This window comes from Ambystoma mexicanum, chromosome 10 (genome assembly GCF_040938575.1).
Source record: "Ambystoma mexicanum isolate Mex_15411 chromosome 10, UKY_AmexF1_1, whole genome shotgun sequence".
Classification (NCBI taxonomy): domain Eukaryota; kingdom Metazoa; phylum Chordata; class Amphibia; order Caudata; family Ambystomatidae; genus Ambystoma; species Ambystoma mexicanum.
Window position 1 is genome coordinate 1,396,826,419 of NC_090932.1, and position 18,954 is coordinate 1,396,845,372.

The 18,954-nt window shown below is 47.9% G+C and overlaps 1 protein-coding gene across 1 annotated transcript in view; it reads left to right on the plus strand.

The window, feature by feature from the left end:
* Window positions 1–18,954, plus strand: part of MMAB (metabolism of cobalamin associated B) — a 198,485-nt gene that overhangs the window by 57,972 nt on the left and 121,559 nt on the right. Inside the window, exon 4 of the mRNA XM_069619415.1 lies at window positions 12,142–12,199. Within this exon, the coding sequence (XP_069475516.1) occupies window positions 12,142–12,199 (58 nt within the window). The remainder of the gene's footprint in view (window positions 1–12,141; window positions 12,200–18,954) is intronic.

Consider the following 18,954-nt stretch of genomic DNA (forward strand, 5'->3'; position numbering starts at 1 on the left):
CCCCCAAAGTCTGTGCTGCACTATTCTGTGTGATAACAAATAACATTTGGTGCTAGCTTGCCTGTACTGTCCATGTGTTGGCTTCATAATAGAGTGACCTGCATGCCAGTAAAGAATTCTATGATGTCCTCTGCCATTTCCCCATCAATTGAGGATACAGCCGAGCAGGTTCTGGGCCGTTTATTCTCCTATTTGCCCTTAATTTTGGAAGCATTTTGTCTTTCTGATGCCTCTTAATACCACTCTGAATAAGCCCTTCACTGTTTTGGACAGATTTTTCTATTTTTTTTTTATTTATTTTTTTTATCCTTTATTTTATTCAGCTTGGTGACACAACAGAGTACAGGCAGAGGCCCAACCGGGGCAAGCATTGACAATTGCAGTTAATACAGTTAGGTCACAACATTGTACTTGGCCATACCATTATAAGCGTGAGGGGGTACAATAGAGAGAGGAGATCTGGGACATCAAGAGTTCAAGCTGTGGTGCGAACAGGAGAAGGGGGAAGCCAGGGATGCAGCATCAGAGTCTGTATCGGTGGGTGCCATGTAAGAGCGAAACTTCGTCCAAATATTCCTGGGCCTGGAGTGTGGCTGTTGTTGATTAGACCAGGCCTCTTCTGTGTCTGATGCCCAGGTTACCTCCAGGTCCTCTGCCCATTTGTGCTTCAATTTATCAAAGGAAGGGGTTGTTCTATTTTGCAACAATATGTATATTCTGGATACATTTCCCTTAGAGGAGTTGAAGCTGCATAGCTCCGCGACAATCGGGTCATCGGGGGGGGGGGGGGGGTATTGTGGGGAAATCAGGGTATCTGACTTTCAGAACTTTTCGGAGTGACGAGAATTGGAGCCACGGAGATGGTTTCTGTCTGAGGATGGGTGGGAGATCTGGCCACTCTATGAAATTGGCATTCTCAAAGATGTCTCGAATTATTCCATAGCCTGTTATGGCACCAGTGTATGATGGATGGTGATATGTGTGGGACCCCTGGGAGGAAGTTCCATAGTGGTAAATCGCTGTGGAATGGGTGGGGGATTCCCAATAGTTTCCAGATTTTCAATAAAGCAATAGATGTGCGACGACAGGGTCCAGTAATTCCAACATGGTCGGCAGGGGAGAAAGAATCAAGGAGCGAACATCACGGTCACTGACTGACTCTCCAGTCTGACGTGTGGGGGGGGGAATCCTGTGTGTTAAACCAGTACAAGGCAAATTGGGCCTGTGCTACCAGCCAGTATTTGAGGAAGTCGGGGCGCTACCCTCAATGGGGGTGGTCGGTGTCACCAGTTTTAGCCAAACGGCCCCGGAGTGCCATAAAAAGGTGTTTACAGCCTGGGTTAATGCTTGAAAAAAACTGTCTCCTGGCCATAGGGGTAAGTTGACGAATGTATACAATAGTTGGGGGGGGGGGGGGGAGAGAGTACGACCACCTTTAGAATCCCAATCCAGCCAGCCAGGGAAATTGGAAGACTCGCCCAGCCGGAGGCCTTTTCTGTGAGTTTCACAAGGTACTTCTGATAGTTCTCCTCGAACAATGACTCACAATGGCGAGTTACTACTTCCATACCGAGGTTCGACTGGGACCAAGTAAACAACACAAGATCAGGAGGGGGAAGGGTGCATTCAGTGAGTGGGAAGAGGGTTGATTTGGAACAATTTATTTTCAGCCCGGAAATGCACCCAAAGAGGACCACATCTTCCAGTATCGGGGCTAGGTTGGTAGAGGGGGACCTGATGTAGAGCAGGGCATCGCCGGCGTATAGAGAGATATCTGCCTGGCCTGCCGTTCGTAACCCTCTATGTGCATGGCACTGGCGCATCCTATCTGCAAACGGTTGCATGGCTATTGCAAAAATTAAGAGGGAGAAGGGTCAGCCCTGCCTTGTGCCTCTAGAGATTCGGAATGGGGGCGAACATCTGTCCTCGGTGTGGACTCTGGCCACCGGATTGGAGTAGAGTAGTCGAACCCAAGAACAGAAACAGAACCCGCCAAAGGTACTTCCATGACAGAGTCGAAATCTTTTTGCATGTCTAGTGCAGCAGCCACTGCTTGCATGTTGGGGCTAATTCTACTGATTATATTAAATAGTTGTCTCAGGTTCAGGGAGGTGGAGCACCCTGGAATGAATCCAGCCTGATCCGGATGAATGATATGCGGCATGAAGGGGGCTAAGCGTGAGGCTAGCAACTTGGCAATCATTTTAACATCACAGTTGATGAGCGATAAGGGGCGGTATGAGCTGCATTGGATGGGGGGGGGTTTCTCAGGCTTAAGAAGGACTGTTATTATAGCCTCCAGAAGAGAAGGGGGGAGACTGCCTACTTCACAAGCCTCGTCCAACAGGGCCATCAAGTACGGAATTAGAGCGTTTGTAAAATTCTATTGGGAGGCCGTCCGAGCCTGGGGACTTGTCAGATGACGGGGAGTCGATAGCCTCGGAGAGTTCCTCAGCAGTAAACGGTCTCTCTCGAGAGCTATTAGTCTTAAAGGAGAGGACCGACGGGGGAAGTCTGTCCAGATAGGCGTCAATCTCGGCTGAGGGGGCTATCCTCAACTTCTGAATAAAGGGCTTCATAGAAAAGCCGAAACTCAGTGTTGATATCCTGAGGGAGCGTGGCTAAGGTGCCGTTGGTTCTCTCAATAGCAGGGATGTTGGGGGAGCCAAACTCGCGGCGAATGAGTCTGGCTAAGATCCGGCCCGGACGCTCGCCCTCCCCGTATTTTCTCGCAAGATTGGGGGTTGTCGAGAAATTTCACCTCACGATCCGCATGGGCTCGGAACGTATCTACGTGGGGATTGGCGGAGGGCATATTGAGACTCGAGGGAAGCGAGGGCCGACTCGCTTTTTTGGATATCCCCTCGGATCACTCTCGGAATACCGCTTTCTTTAGAGATGGCAATACCCCTAATGTATGCTTTGAATGTCTCCCACAGAGTGGATTGTGTGGAGACCGAGCTAGTGTTGAATTCGAAGAAGTCCTCAATGGTGGTTGCTAGTTCTGAAGCAAAGGCTGTGTCGAGCAGGGAGTTTGGTTTCATTCTCCACCCCCGAATTCTTTCGTAGTCTGGACCCCAACAGAGAGAAATAGTTACAGGGAGTGGTCAGAAAGGGTTCTGGGTCGAATTGACTACTGTGAGACGTTCCTTACCAGTATATCTGAAATCAACCACCTATCAATTCTAGAGTGCGAGTCGTGTACTGAAGAGTAAAAGGAGTATGTTCGGGCCTTGGGATTTAACAGTCTCCATGCGTCCACAATAGCCAGCCGGGGAAGGGATGACAGAATGGTGTCGGCTGCTCTAGAAAGTTGGTGGGGTCTGGAGCCCGATCTGTCGAGGTTTATGTCTAGTATTGTATTGAAATCACCCCCCGCCCCTCATAGTATCGGTACCATTGGGAAGCTGGATAAGAGAGAGGCTAAATGAATTCAGGGTCATCTAAGTTGAGACCATAGATGTTCAGCAACACCAGTTCTTTACCGTGGAGCAGTACATATCTACTCAGTGGGTCTGTCTGAGGATTTGCAAGTAAATTACCGATTTCTATTTGATAACCTGGGATACAGGGAAGCGTGGGCTAGGTAGGTGGGAATCCCATGGGATACATGAGAGGGGACTGCCTTTTAGTGTGCCACAATAAATCTGCAGTCGTAGTACTGAATCACTTGAGTTACACAAAATAATCTTATCGCCATTGCAGCGGGCCTTGCATCTCATCCCGCTTCCTGTGTTTGGTGACCGGCGCAGCCACGCTTTACTCGTGACTGCTAACTTAAGGACCCTCTTTGGACATTTGTAGCCTTGGGTAGCTCCCTCATTTGTACGGGTGACCCTTTTTGAAAAGCTTGGATTTTCTTTATTTATTTCTTTTTGTGGCAAATCATGTGCCGACTAGTGATTTACCTCCCTACTTTTCTTCTTTCTTTTCTTCTCTCTGCCTTTGTCTTGTCCTATCCCATCTAGAGTAATCGAGCACACCTCTCTGGTGCTACCCCCCTGCTGGTGTATTATGTAATTGTATTTGGTTATTTATAATGTGCTTAATACCCGGAGGTTTCTAAGCGCGGACCTGTGTTGCTGCGCGTCGTCTTGCTTCCAAGGCTACCATATTATTACCATGTATTAATACCATATTAATACCATTTATTTGTATAGACTTATATATTTGTGTATTTGTATAGCCCACCAAAACCTGTATGCATCAATATAATGCATCTAATTTGTTTAACAGAAACTTGGATCACCCCTGATAACTCTAACTCCTGCTTTTCTTCATTTTGCCTCTACGTCCTTCTCACATATCCCCCCGCTCTCCCCTGCCCACTTTGTCGCAGAGGCAGCACTGGAATTCTCAAGGACTGTTCTATCTCCTTGCTCTGATCTTCCAAGTTTTCTCTCCTTTGAATACCATTTTTCTTCCTTTTCTAATCCTTTTCCTGTTTTCTTTTCTTGTTGTTTACCATCCCTTACCCACCGATTTTCATGAACATCGTGATCTTCTTTTATCTCCTATCCTTAGGTTATCTTCCCCTTTTTTCCTTCTCAGGGATTTCAACTTTTCTGACACTAGTTCTTCATTCCCCCTTCTGCTTTCTCTTGCTGATTCTTCTCATCTACATTTCCTTCCTTCTTCTCACCGGTCTGGCTCCTGCCTTCACTTAATCTTCTTTTTCTCCTCTTTCATTTGTCTCTTCTCACTTTTACGCCTCTGATCATTCTTCCTTTGATTCTTCTTCTTTCCTCTCATCATTAAGCTCTTCACTTCCTCTAATTTTGCTTTTCTCCTCTTTTTCCTGACTTAGCTGCTACTATTCTGCACTCATCTGTAAAATCTGTTCTTGGTTCTACTTTACATCTAAATTCCTTCTCCCCTATTCCCAAAATTTCACAGCCTTGGCTCACTCCAAGTCTGATTTCCCTTCGCCATACCTAGCGTAAAGCTGAGCGGCTTTGGAAATGTTCTCACTCCCCTTCCCACCTTGCTACTTTTCCCAATGTTGCATTCTTTTTTTGATTCTGTCTTACTCACTGCTAAGAAATCCTACTTTTCTGAACGTAGTCTTCACCCTCATCGCTACCAGCTTCTACACAATATCCTCTCTCCAAAAGCTCCAGATACTTCTGCTTTCTTGTCCCTTCCTTCTTCTGATTTCGCAAACTACTTTACATCTAAAGTAGCTAATCTTCATTTTGCTTTCACTCCCTCTCCTCCTTTCTTTCTCTCCTTCTCTTCTTCCATTATCTTACTCTTTCTCATCGTTTTCCCCCCTTACAGACCTCAGTACTTATGCTCTCTTAGCTTGTGCACATCTTATGGCTTTTCCTTCTGACCTCCTTCTCTGATCCCCCATTTATACCCCCATCTTCTTCCCTATCTTTCTTCTCCTATTAATTCTTCTCTTTTACAATCTTGCTTTCCTGCGGCTTTTAATCATGCGCTTATGCTACCTATTCTGAAAAATAAAAAACTTCTCTTGATCAGTCTTCCCAGCCAACTTCTGTCCCATTTCTTTCCTACCTTTTCTCTCTAAAATTCTTGAATGAGCCGCCTCTACCCAGGTAACTCGTTACCTAATTCTTCATTCTCTTCCCCCATTGCAGTCTGGTTTCCACCCGTCTCACTCCACTGAAACTGCACTTCATGTTTCTAATTCTTTACTCACAGCTCATCACTCTAAGCTTTCTTGTATTCTTATTCTCCTTGCTCTATCTGCAGCGTTTGATACTGTGGACCAGTCCCTTCTTATCTTCTCGTTCCACTTTGGGTATTTCGGGGTCTGTTCTCAAATGGTTCTGCTCCTATCTTTCGCAACAGACTTGCTCTGTCTCTTGGGCTGGACACTCTTCTTCCTCGCTTCCTCTTCTTCATGGTGTTCCCCAAAGCTCAGTATTTGGCCCTCTCCTTTTTTCCTTCTATTAGTCTCCTCTCTCTGCGCTTCTCTTCTTTACATCTCTCCTTTCACCTTTATGCTGACGACACCCAGATCTTTATCTTTCACTTCTTTGATTCTGTCTTGCATTCTTCTGTTTCAAACCGTCTTTTAGCTGTCCAGAACTGGATGTTTTTCATGTTTATCAGCTCAACCTCTCAAAAGCTGAGTTTTTGTTTTTCCCTTCTTCTACTATTTCTCCCACTCCATCCCCCCCGTGAGACAGGCATGGTGTCAATAGAGTCACAGACTCAAAAGTGTTTATTTTAAAACCTTTATTTACTATGGTTGCTGGATGGTGTGATGCCCGACTGGCCCCAACACTAAAGGGATGGTTCCCTTAACTGATGTTTCTAATGGACGTCGCTGCCTAATAGTCGAAAATAAAAGTCTGTCGGTGTCTAAACCTATGCTTGCCCTCACTCTTTACAAAAAAGTGATAGGAAGTCTTTAAAAAGGAAAATAGTGGTTCAACCAAACACAAAAAAATGGGTTGCCAAAATTGGTTTCAGGTGGTCTTCGCACCAGGTATAGTTTTGCTCACTGTCACAAGAATGAGGTCAATCATAAAGGGCTGTACATAAGATCTTCTCCACAGAGTCCTGGCAGTTGTTTCAAATACCTTCAGTGTCTTTGGGTTTCTTGGGGTTTCCTTCCCCAAGCTTCAACTTGTTCAAGTTCCAAACACAGCCAAAGAAATATAACACAGTTCCTTTTTGAGGTTTCTCAGGTTTCCCTTTGCCCAAGCTTCAATCCTTTTTAATACTACAAAAACCAATAAGCCTCCATCTTGGTTGGGTCTCTCAGGGTTCCCATCCCCAAGCTCAGGCCCCTTCCAGCTTTCATCACAAAACGAAATAGATCACAGTTCCTTTTCGGCTTCTCAGGGTGTCCTTCTCCAAGCTTGGGCCCCTCCAGTTTCAAACACAAGTTCAGTCTTTCGGGAGGTATCTTTTTTCATATATACAGTTTCTCTCACATACAATTCTTTCATGGAGTAGAATCTGAGGCTTTTGAAAACTGCATGACCACTCCGATCCTTTGCCCTTCTCTTTATTTCTTACACTTGCTCTCCTTTGTTTAATTATCTTCAGGTGCTTCCTGCACCATTTACATCTGTCTATATTTTATTCACTTTGTCGTGCACTGTCTTTTTCTTTCTCTCTGTTGTGCCCCTTGCACGCTCCTCGCCTTCTGTTGTGCTCACTTGCACTGTCTTTTTCTTTCTCTATGGTGTGCCTCTTGCACACTCCATTCCTTCTGTCGTGCACACTTGCACCTGTCCTTTTCCTATCATGCCTCTTGCACACTTCTTTCACTCTTCCGTGCACACCTGCACTTGTTTCCTTCTTTCTGGGTTGATCGCACCCTTTTCATTTGCTCTGGACGTAGCTTTTATTTCTGCGCCGCTAATGTCCCTTTCCCTTCCTTCTGTGCCACTAGTGCGCTTTCTCCTTCTTTCCTTCTTTCTTACTTTTGGCCTCATTACACGGATGGCGGAGAACCATGGCACTATTAGCGCCATGGTTCATGCCGGTAAAATACCGGCACCGCCTTGGCGGAAAGGGGAATTACCGCCCCATTCCAAGGTTGGCGGGGCGGTAATTCCCCCTTCCACCATTGCCCTTCCCCATTCCCATTTTTGGCCCATAGGGCTCAATGGGGAAGGCGCAAATTACGGTACTGCAAATTGCGGTACCGTAATTAGCTCCCTGGGTCCCTTTGCGGGTTGGTTTTTAACGCCTGCAAAAAGCAGGCGTTAAATCCCCCAACCCGCAAAGGGACCTCGTAGTAAGGCGGTAAGGATTTACCGGTACTGGTATTTTAACGGTACCGGTAAATCCTTACCGCCATCCGTGTAATGAGGCCCTTTGTTTCTTTAAACAGTTTTTCTCGCTTTCCGCTCTGTCGCTTTACAAATCTTGCTTTTCTCCTTTTCCAAATCTTGCTTTCCTCCTTTTCCAGCTCCAGCCACCCGCACATTCCTGAGTTGCTCTCTGCCATGCGAAACTCACTGGGTAGAGTAGTGCTGGCAAACGGTCTCTCCCGGATTCTTTGGGTCAAGGTCAGGGTCTCACCACCTGCCCCTCAGACACGTTTGGGCCTGGCACACGGCTCAAGGGAGCGCGCAATTGCACAGACTCTGCCAGCAGGATAACTGGCTGCCTCGCTCCAGCTCTCTAGAGACACGGCTCCCTAGCCATGCTGCGGCCCCTCACAAACACTGTGCCAGCATCGTGGCACGCAGTTTTCCTCCGGATCCTCCTTTCTTCAGCCCCCTGCTTCTTGGCTTCTCTGGTCCAGTATGCCTCCCCAGCTCACTCATTCACCTGTGCAAGACCACACCTTTTTGAAATGGCAACAACAGTTAAGTGGAGTCAGGTGTGAATGGCCATTATTAAATGCCTGACCCTGCCTGACTCTGTTAGTAGGACAACTTGAGTTCTTTCTATAGTAGGTTTCCCTTACTTTTCCAATGTTATCCTTACGGGTAATCTTTACTGCTCTTAGTTGCCGCCGCCTTCTTGTCTCAGTATTTGTTGGAAATGGGGAGGGGAGTCAATGCAAGATGGGGATTGACATTTACAGGCTATGTTATTACAAGGTAATGGGTAAAGGATGGGAGGGATCCTCTCGCCCTGGTTTGGTATACAAAAGGTGATTTTCTTTGTATTAAATTACTCCTTATGTTAAACACTTGAACATGCGAGCATGGGTCTGTATAAAACTTCCCATGATCTAACAAGGGAAAGACAAAGAAGCGTTGGGATTGAGGTTAGGTTTTTCTTACCTTGCTTTCCCCTTTTCCTGGGGTTGCTCTGGGATAGTCTGTTTATCTCTCTCTTGGGTTAGGGATAATGTACCTGCCTAACCCATAAAGGCTTCTGGGATCTCTTCACCTATTGTCCTGCTGGAATACAGCGTCTCCCCTAGGGTATTCTCCTGAGTGCAATCCTGGACTCCCCTACCAAGGTGATCCTCCCTCACTTGTACACCCCCAGTGTTGGGATCCAAAAGCAATGGCCTCCCCCTGGCCACCTGAATAGAGGAGTCTTGGGGGGCCTACATGGCCAAATACCCTAGGTCCCCCCCCTTTTTGGGCTTTATCCTCGATCCTTCCCTCTCTTTTTCTCTCCATATTTCCTCTATTGCAGATTCATGCCGTTATGTTTTGTTTAACATTCGTCATGCTCGTGCCTATCTTTCTTTTCACGCCACTAAACGTCTTCTCTTTTCCTTGTCTTTTCCCGTATCAACTACTGTTCATCTTTATTGCTTGGTCTCCCTTCCTGTCATCTCTTCCCTTTTTGTTGTATTTATAACTCCTGTTTTCGCCTTCTTTTTCTTTATCGCCTCGGACCTCTATTGCATCTTCGCTACTTTCACTCTCACTACTTTCTTTTGAATCCTCTCTTCTGTAGCACTTTCTTATTGTCTTCAAATGCACCCATGGCTTGGCCCCTCCCTAGCCTTCTTCTCTACTCTTGTTCTATGTCCCCTCATGCCCTTTGCGATCTCACACTGGCACGCTCTTCCTCTTTTACTTCGTCGTTCCACATCTCTTCGTATTTTCTCAAATTCTTTCTTCTTTTGTCTTTAGCCTCTTAAAACTATCTGCTTTTCTGTATCTTCTACTCATTTGCAACAACTTGATTGTACTGTTTATTCTTGATTATTTTACTATTCAGCGCGTTTTGCGAAAAGCGCTTGATACATTTAATAAATACAATTACAATACAAATAAAAACCCTTGAACCATTCTCTGATGTCTGGGTGTCTTAAGGCCATCTCTGACAGCATCAGTTTAGAGGTTAGTGGGGGTTGCATTATGGTAATTATTTCTAAACCTGCCTTTTGTGATCTAATCCACACACCCATTTAGCCACCAATGTATTCACTCACCCATAAACTCTCATCGACAATTATCCATCCACCTACCGCCTATCCGCTTATCCTCCACACACATTCACCCCAAAATCATTCAGTTGTAGACCTCTGTTCTTTAAACCTCTCCATCTCACTGCACGGTGCCACTCCTGCCTACATGCACGCTGTCACCAAACACATCTTCCCACTTAACACACTAAAGCTTTGACTCTGTTACGATAACATTAAGAAATTGAAAAGTGGCCAGGGACATGAGCTTTAGATGGCTAAATAATTCCCTGACAAATAGGGCTATTGTAATTGGTTCCAACTCCTGTGGCAATCTGGCTCCAGGGACTGTCGTGACAGAGGCGAATGCTGTTCCCATGCCTATTGCTAGGAATGTTTTTTAAGACACTTGCTTTGGAGCCCAATAAATGTCTTGTTGCTCAGTTCTAGATATAGACTGTTGGTCAGAATTCTTGGAATCCCCAAAAATAGGGCCACTTTTTGGGCCCTCAACTTTTTGCTTTTTTTCCTTGTGTTTGTTGATCAGCGACTTATTTCTGGTGTCCAGAGGCACTTCTGAAGTCCGACTACAATCGTGGCCCTTTTTTTCTTACATAAGAGATATTGCAACGGGTCGCCCTTAAGGCACCGTTCCCATGGGTGCCTCTTGTGCTCCCCATTTTTGCCTTAGGATGATTTTATCATCCTATACAGGTTTTAGGGAGTAGGTTGGTTGCAGCTAGACTTTGGCTTCACCCATGACGCAAGCCATTCTACTACATTGGTAGCCCAATGTTCCTGTCTGGTAGCCATTGCATATTCTTAAATCCTGCTGTCAGCCATTTTGTAAAAAAGGGTTTCCTTTGTTCAGGGTGACCACGAGATGGATTCAAATTGCCTGTTCTGACCCCATAAACTCTTTGTGAGCCCAGAAAGGTAGCCTCCATATTGGTTTTAACTGGTTTAGGACAGTGTGGGTCTCTGGGCTCGTCCTCCCACTTCCTGTGGAGGTGGCTTTGGCTATATTATTTATAAATACACAATAACATTAAGAACATTAAAATAAAATTAAGTGGCTTGGATGGTCGTTTGACCCTTTGCCCCATCTCCCTTTTAGTGTTTGGCTAGCTGGCCTTAGGCCAGCCCCCTTTGTGCAGGGGTATTTATGTTCTGCCCTGCCACTGCTTCTCTCTCATGCTGCTTTAAAAGTTTTCCCACTGTTTGCCATTTTCTAAAGTCCTCACTTTGCACAACTGAGTGCAGTGGCTTGGGCATATTCCTGCTTGGGTTTTTCTCCTCTGCAAGTCCAGTCTGTGCTTCTTGAAGACTCCTGTCCCACATCTATTGGGGCTAGCCCTCGACACTGAAACCATTTTCTTGGCAGTTGTTTGCTTATCCTGTTTTTCGCCAGGGTCATTCACTTAGCTGTGGGTCGCTGCTGGTGTCCAGAGTGGTCATGAGGCTTCACTGTCACACCAATTCTTCAGTTTAGGATGTCGGCGAGTGGTCCAGCCGTTGTCCCTATCCTGGGATTGTTTGCTGTTGCGCTGCCTTCATTTTTTGGCCACCAGGAGCCATCTACGCGGATGTGCTAGTTAGGTACTGACCATCAGGTCTAGCGCCATCAACATATACCAGGGCTTGGCTGAGCCTTGAGGACACTATACAAAATTGTACATAACTATAAGGGAGATTTACCTGCTTGTTGAGTTTTGTGGTTCCCTGGTTCTCCCCACAACCTGTTATGTTGGGTGGCTACCTTGGGTAGTGGGCTTACATATAGACCTTGGGTTTATGATAGTCCTTTACAGTCATTTGTAGACATTACTGTTTTTACAACATACTGGGATTATTTGTAATATTGTGTATTATACCCAAATATGTATTTGACCTGATAGTTATGGGTGTGACTTAAATAAAGTGCATCGTTTTCAGCATATTGGTGTGGTGTATTTTCTTCAGGTATAGGTGTGGATTAATTGTACCTTGTTGTGTCGACCTGCTTACCCACTTGCCCCCTTTGCATACACAACAACATATCTTTAGGCCCACAATGAAAGATGATCTATTGGTTGCCGAAATGCTTTTTAATCTTCCTGGCCGTTTCATAAAGTCTCCTCCTCACAGGTCATTTTTCAGGTCTATTTGATTTTAAGTATACCAGCAAGACGTGTGACTGCCATGCATGCTGTGTTTTTATATGAAACTATTAGTCATTGATAGTCTTTGTTAAATAGTTTATATATATCTTGTATAATAGTTGTATATCATGCACATCTACATGGAAAACGTTTTAAGATTGTTTTTTATCTAATGTCTTTGTTTTTTAGTCTTGCTAGAGAATTCTGCGTTGATCAGGGTCACACATTTGTAGGCGAACTTGACAAAGTAAGTAGCACTAAAAAGTAAGGTTGTTTTATTTGATTTAATGAACTTGTGTTTTTAGAATTCAATGTCTTTCATCGGGTGAGAGCTATACTTGCATGATAGTATGCAAGAAAATGTCTTACTGCTAGAGAAATGATATCCTTGTGGGGTTGAAAGTCCTACATGTCTCTGAACGTTTTCCATTTTATTACTGGTTCACTGACATTTTTCCCTACAATACCCTAATCCATGTCCTCACTAAGGATGCAACTCTCAACTCTGCGTTGAGCCCACTGATGTACTTTGGCCTTTCAGTGCTTAGAGCCGGACGTACTGGCCATTAAATCAATTGGGCATTCATCAGGTTGGGCCGTCCCCATCCAAGGTTACCGTGCTGCTCTCATGTTGGTTTAAGGCCGCCTCCCTGCATGTGATCACTACCCTCACCAGCCCTTTCAAGCCAATGGTCTCCTCAACAGACACAAAACAATGAAAAATTGCACATGATCACAACAAAAATAACTTTTGCGAGGGGGCGTGGCTAAGCGGCCATGCGGTAAGACGCGTTACTGGGGAGCTCTGCTGCGATCCTGACTAAGATCCGTATAAAGTGACCAAAATCAGCCCAAATTCGACTGAAAGGCGTCGGAACACCTGTGGACCACTCGTCCTGATCCTGGAACAGAACCGCACCGGGGATCGAGGGGAAACGGCCCGAAGAAGGAGCGGCTCGCGAGAAACAAGATGGCGGCCGGCTGGGGTGATCTCTCCAGCGCGGAGATTTGAAGTGAAGCCGCGCCCCAGCAGGACGCAGAACAGGAGGTGCGAAAGCGAATCAAGGGCCAGGAAGACCTCCGCAGAAGCCACGGCAGAGACCCGGTCACCCTGAAGGAGAGGAGAGACGACCGAGGCGAAGCGCCGCCGGCCAACACAGCAGACGGGGAGCCGGGGACGAGGGCCCGCTCCGCCTCCGGGACGAGAATAAGGGCGCCCGAGGCGAAGCGCTGCCGGCTCGCACATGAGAAGGTGAGCCGGGACGGGAGCTCGCCCCGCTCCTCTCCTGCCCCCAGTACCACCGCGACCCCACACACGGGCAGGGCATCCCCCCCCACAGACGGGAGACATTTTATAAAATCGGCAGGCGGTGCGGCTCCAAAGAAGATCACGGGAGGAGGGGAGGCCGAGGAGGAGCTTGAGAGGCGCCCAACACACCCTGGGAGACACGGACATGCCAGAATAATAAGACATATAAACCCCCAGGGACAACGAAGGCAGAAACGAATTGCAGCCGGACACATACCCCTCACGACAGGCCACACGCAAGCACGTACAAACAGTATAATACGCACAGAGGCCATGTCTAACAAGAGAACGGAGAGGAAATCCAAACAAAGCAGCATGGACACTTTTACCAAAACACCGGGGGACAAACAGCATAACCCACCGGACGCAGCAATGGCGGGGGTGAGCACCCCTCAACAGCCAGACCATGGGAAGGATGGCCACATCCTCGAGGCGATCGCCTCTCTAAAGACATCCTTGGAAAACAAAGTGGACGCCGCTATAGGAGCCCTGAAGGCATCCCTAGAACAGAAACTAGATACGGTCATGGTGGATGTCGGCCTCCTTCGCCAGGACGCAAGGAATCTGACGGACAGAGTAACGGCAACGGAGCAGCAGGTGCAACAAAACACCACGGACGCTACCGTTGCACGAACCCAAATGTCGGAAGTGATGCAGAGAGTCAAGATCCTAGAGCGAAGAGCTGAAGATGCGGAAGGCAGGGCACGGAGGAACAACGTTCGCATTATAGGGGTTCCGGAGGGGGAGGAAGGAAACTACCCCACAGAATGTCGAAAACATGCTCCTCCAGGAGGTCGCAGCTGGAACACTGTCCCAAAATCTTGTGGTGGAAAGGGCGCACAGAGCCCTAACTAGGAGACACCGGCCCGGTGCCCCCCCGAGGGCGATGATCGCCAAGATCATGAACTTTAAGGACAGAGAAAAGATACTAGCATTCTCCAGGGGGGGGGGAGATCATCAGGGGCTCCTCCAGGGTCACCATATATCCGGACTACACAGCCACGGTCCAAAAACAAAGAGCGCAGTTTGGGCCTACAAAAGAACGCCTCAGAAGAGCGGATATTCGATATATGCTCCTGTTTCCGGCTAAGCTGAAGGTGCTGCATAAGGGCAAGACATCCTTCTTTGAGTCTACAGAAGAGGCCCACGCGTGGATGGACGCGCAGGGGATCCCCCAACTGGAGCGGAGAAATGGCAACGACGAGGCAAATCAGCCCCAGTGAAGAGCCCCTCGGGCTGTAAGAACCAATGACGCCAAGCACCTGAGAAATGCACGAGTCGGGATGAATGGGAATGCGAAGGAGCAATCAACCCTCCCCAGTCGCGTCAAGCCGAGAGCAACCTACCCCCGAGAAGAAGCGTAAGCTAGTTCGGATGTCAGTTCCAAGGCATCACGCTGCAGCGAGTCTGCCCCATTCAAAGGAGCAAGACAAGAGAAGCGGCGAGGCCCGAGCAAGAGGAGGGTGGCTGGGTGTTAGTTCTTTAGTTACAGTTTTAGTTCGAGTTATGGACTTGTTTAAATGGCATATGAAAGGCATTCGCAGCAAGGTCGGGGGGATAAAATATGAAGGGGGAATTTCAGAAACACCAGGTGCGGGCGCAGGAGGCATCGTACAAGCAAGAGGCTATGGGACTATGGAGCTGGACCGAATAATCACACATGGGTCCAGATGAGCTGGTAATCGCAACCTGGAATGTGAGAGGGCTGAACGCATATGTTAAGAGGCTGCGAGTCTATGCCTGGCTGAACAAGATGAAGGTGAAGATGGCCATGCTTCAGGAGACACATCTGGCACCAGAAAAACAGACTAAGGTTGACCAGAAATGGGGAGGACAAGTATATAGTGCAACATATTCGAACTATGCGCGAGGAGTGCTAATATGGATCGCTCCAGGGGTCCCATTCCAGCTTCTAAAACAAGAGACTGATTCAGAGGGCAGGCTGGTGCTGGTACACGGCATGTTGGAGAATAAGGAGGTGTGTCTAGTTAACACCTATGCCCCAAACCACGACGCAACCAAATTCTTCAGGAGCTGGCACCCAAGCTAGCCCAATACAGAGAAGCCACGTTTGTTTGGGCGGGAGATTTCAACTGCACCCTGGACCCGCTCCTGGACAGGTCGGACGACAAGCACAAGAAACCAGCGCCCCCTGCCAGGGAACTGCACAGGGCCCTCGACCGTCTGGAGCTGGAGGACGTCTGGAGACAGGTACATGAGGGGAAAAGAGGGTACACACAGTACAGCGCACCCCATGGAATAGTTACATGAATAGACTATATATTCACGGGCATTGAGACACTGCAGGAATTTACAACGATTGACATTAAAGCCCGAACACTTTCAGACCATGCCCCGGTGCTAGCAACATGGGCACATACACACCGGAGAGCCCCGACACCAAAATGGCGGCTTCGGGCAGAGGCGTTGGGAGAGGGTGAGTTTGAGGAACACCTTCGGGAGGTGATCGAAGACTACTTCGAAAATAATGAAGGAAGTGTGGGAAGCAACGCTACACTCTGGGACGCATTCAAAGTGGTGACACGGGGGGCGGCTATTGGCAGGATGGGGGGACTGAAAGGCGCAGCCTTGGAAGAACTCAACAAACTGGAGAGGCAGATAGAAACAGAGGAGCGCAGAGCGGAGGCAGTGGGGGAAGAGCCTAGGGAACTGATGGAGTTGAGGATAAGATGTATAGAACTGTGGGAGAAACTGGGAAAGTTGAATTATGCGAGATATCTACAACGATTGCACGCAGAAGGGGATAAGCCGGGTAGGCTCCTAGCATGGCTCACCAAGCAAGAGACCAAAAGAGACCCCATAACAGTCATAGAAGACAAAACGGGGAGAGAGGTCAGGGACCAGCAGCATATCAATCAATCATTTGCCCGCTTTTACGAGCAACTGTACGCCCCTAACCCAGAAATTGACCCAGAGGACATCACAGATGCGCTGGCAGAGATAAGGCTGCCAAAGCTAGCAGAAGAGCAAGCGCAAATGCTTGATGCCCCACTCACGGAGGAGGAGATAGAGAGCGTAATCGCTGAGCTCCCCACTGGCAAATCCCTAGGCCCAGACGGACTCCCGGGAGAGTTTTATAAAACATACAAGTGTACCATCACCCCGAAACTATTAGAGACATTCCAAGACGCGTATGAAAGTGGACATTTACCGACTAGCATGTCGGAATCAATAATTGTACCGATCCTTAAACCAGGTAAACCGCCCACGAAATGCGCCTCGTACAGGCCGATCTCCCTCATCAACCAGGATGCCAAGATACTCACGACTGTCCTGGCCAACCGCCTGAAGCAGGTAATCCCCGCCTTAATACCCTCTGACCAGACGGATTACGTCCCAGGGAGGAACACGTCGTGGAACCTCCGTAGATTACATCATGTGATGGATAGGACAAACCAGAAACAGAGGGAATGCTCGATAGTGTCCCTGGACGCCGTTAAGGTATTCGATTCAGTGAATTGGGGGTGGCTGCTGAGGGTCCTCGCTCATTTCGGCATTGGTGAAGGGTTTCTAAGATGGATTGGGTTATTGTACAGGGACCCCAGAGCAAGGGTAAAGACAGGGCGTAATATTTCGGGAGAATGGAGAATATACAGGGGAACCAAGCAGGGGTGCCCACTGTCACCAATGCTGTATATTCTGGCCCTGGAACCGCTGGCGGTCTTTCTCAGGGCGGAATATGGAGACACAGGCATAGACATAGATGGAGTACTGCATCAAATCTCGTTATATGCAGACGACATGCTGCTTTATGTGGGAAATCCGCGTGCCAACCTGCCCTGCCTCCTGGAAGCAATCGGGGCATACACCAGACTCTCCGGCATAGCAATCAATAAAGAAAAATCCCCGATCTTTCCCCTCGCTGGCCTGCAGCGGGTTCCCCTTGCAGAGCTCCCAGACCTGGGCCTAACCTGGGCACCACGCTCCTTCCGATACTTAAGAATAGTGATACATCATGACACCGCAGACTCCCACCAACATAACATGCAGGCAGCCCTGGAAAGGACACAGAGGTCTATGAAATTCTGGGGAACGCTACCACTGGGGATGATGGGTAGAGTGGCCCTCTTGAAAACGGTGTTACTTCCACGCCTACTGTATTACCTCACGAACATCCCACATAGGATCCCCAAGACCTTCTTCAGCAAGTTAAACTCAATAGCAGGGTGCTTTTTGTGGGCTGGGGGTAGACGCAGAATCGCGCTGAAAACCCTACAGAGAAACTACAAAGAAGGGGGCATTAGACTGCCCGACTTTGAGATGTATTATCTAGCAGGGCAGCTCCAGTTCGCAGTCAAGTGGCTAGGGGAGGATGAGACGATCGACACAATTATTTTGCAGCCAACACTAAAAATATATTATTTGAGAGAAATACTATGGCTGGACAAATCCCTACTTAAGACCCTGCCACGTCTGCTTGGCCTTGCAGTGGGGTTGTGGAACAGAGCGTGGAAGCTACAGGGGGTACAGGACCCCCAGTCGGCGCAGATCCCTCTCGCGGGACTGGTGGGCACGGACACAAACACATTAGCAATCTACCGAACTGAGTGGGAAGGAAAAGATGTGGCACAAATTGGGGATCTGCGGAAAGAAGGGAGGTGGGCGGACTTCCAAGAAATGGCGGAGGAATTTGATATACATGAAGGCCAATTCATCCTCCATAATAGAATGATCCTCAAAATCAAGAAAAGATGGCCGGAATGGGAGGACCAGGAGGACAACATAAGGGAGCTAGACACGTGGTATGATATATCTGAGGGAACGCACACGACCTCCAGGTTATATGAACAGATGCTAAAAGCCAGTAACAAGAAAGAACTTCAAATAAGACAGAGCTGGGAAGCGGAACTCCACAGGCCCTTTAGCGACCAGGAATGGAGCAGAGCGTTAAAATATCCAAAGAAAGTGTCCAGGAACGCAAGATTCAGACAGGCACAGCTGTACGTGACTCACAGGGCGTACCTCACACCCAAGAGGATGAATAAAATGTATGAGGGAGATCAGAACAAATGCCCCCGATGCTCGACTGACGAAGCAGACATGCTCCACATGTTCTGAGCCTGCCCAACCATACAAACCTTCTGGGAGGGCATTAGAGCCAGAATAATAGACAGTGGATTCCAGTTACAGATGGAGCACCCAGAGAGGTACTTGCTGGGCCTCTTCCCAAGAGGGGGCAGACACGGAACACATCTAGCTAAAATGAAAGACTTGATATGCATATTGGCCAAAAGAAGGATAGCAATGGCCTGGAAAACAAAGGAAGGCCCAACCGTAGAGTCATGGTGTTCGGACCTCCGCAAGTGGACTTTGGCGGAAACCGCGGTGTGGATAAGAGCAGTGCAAAGAGGGGAAGGGGAAACAGCAGAGAAAATAGCAGCATGGAACTCTCTGGTTCAGGACTTACTTGGCCAAGAGGAGGAGGGTGGGGGAGATGAAGGCCTGGAGGAGGCGCGAGAACAATGATGGAGTTAAGACAGTCAAGCACGGGCACTTAACAAATGGACAGCATAAATGGGGAGGTAGTACCTGCCCACACAAACAGCCGGCGACAAGATAGCAAGGCTGCCAGCAACCCACTAAAAGAAATTCGTAGAAATGCCAACATGCCAGTTATGTTATGTGTTTGTATTTTGTATTTGTGGTTCTTTTTTCCTTTCTGTTTTCTTTCT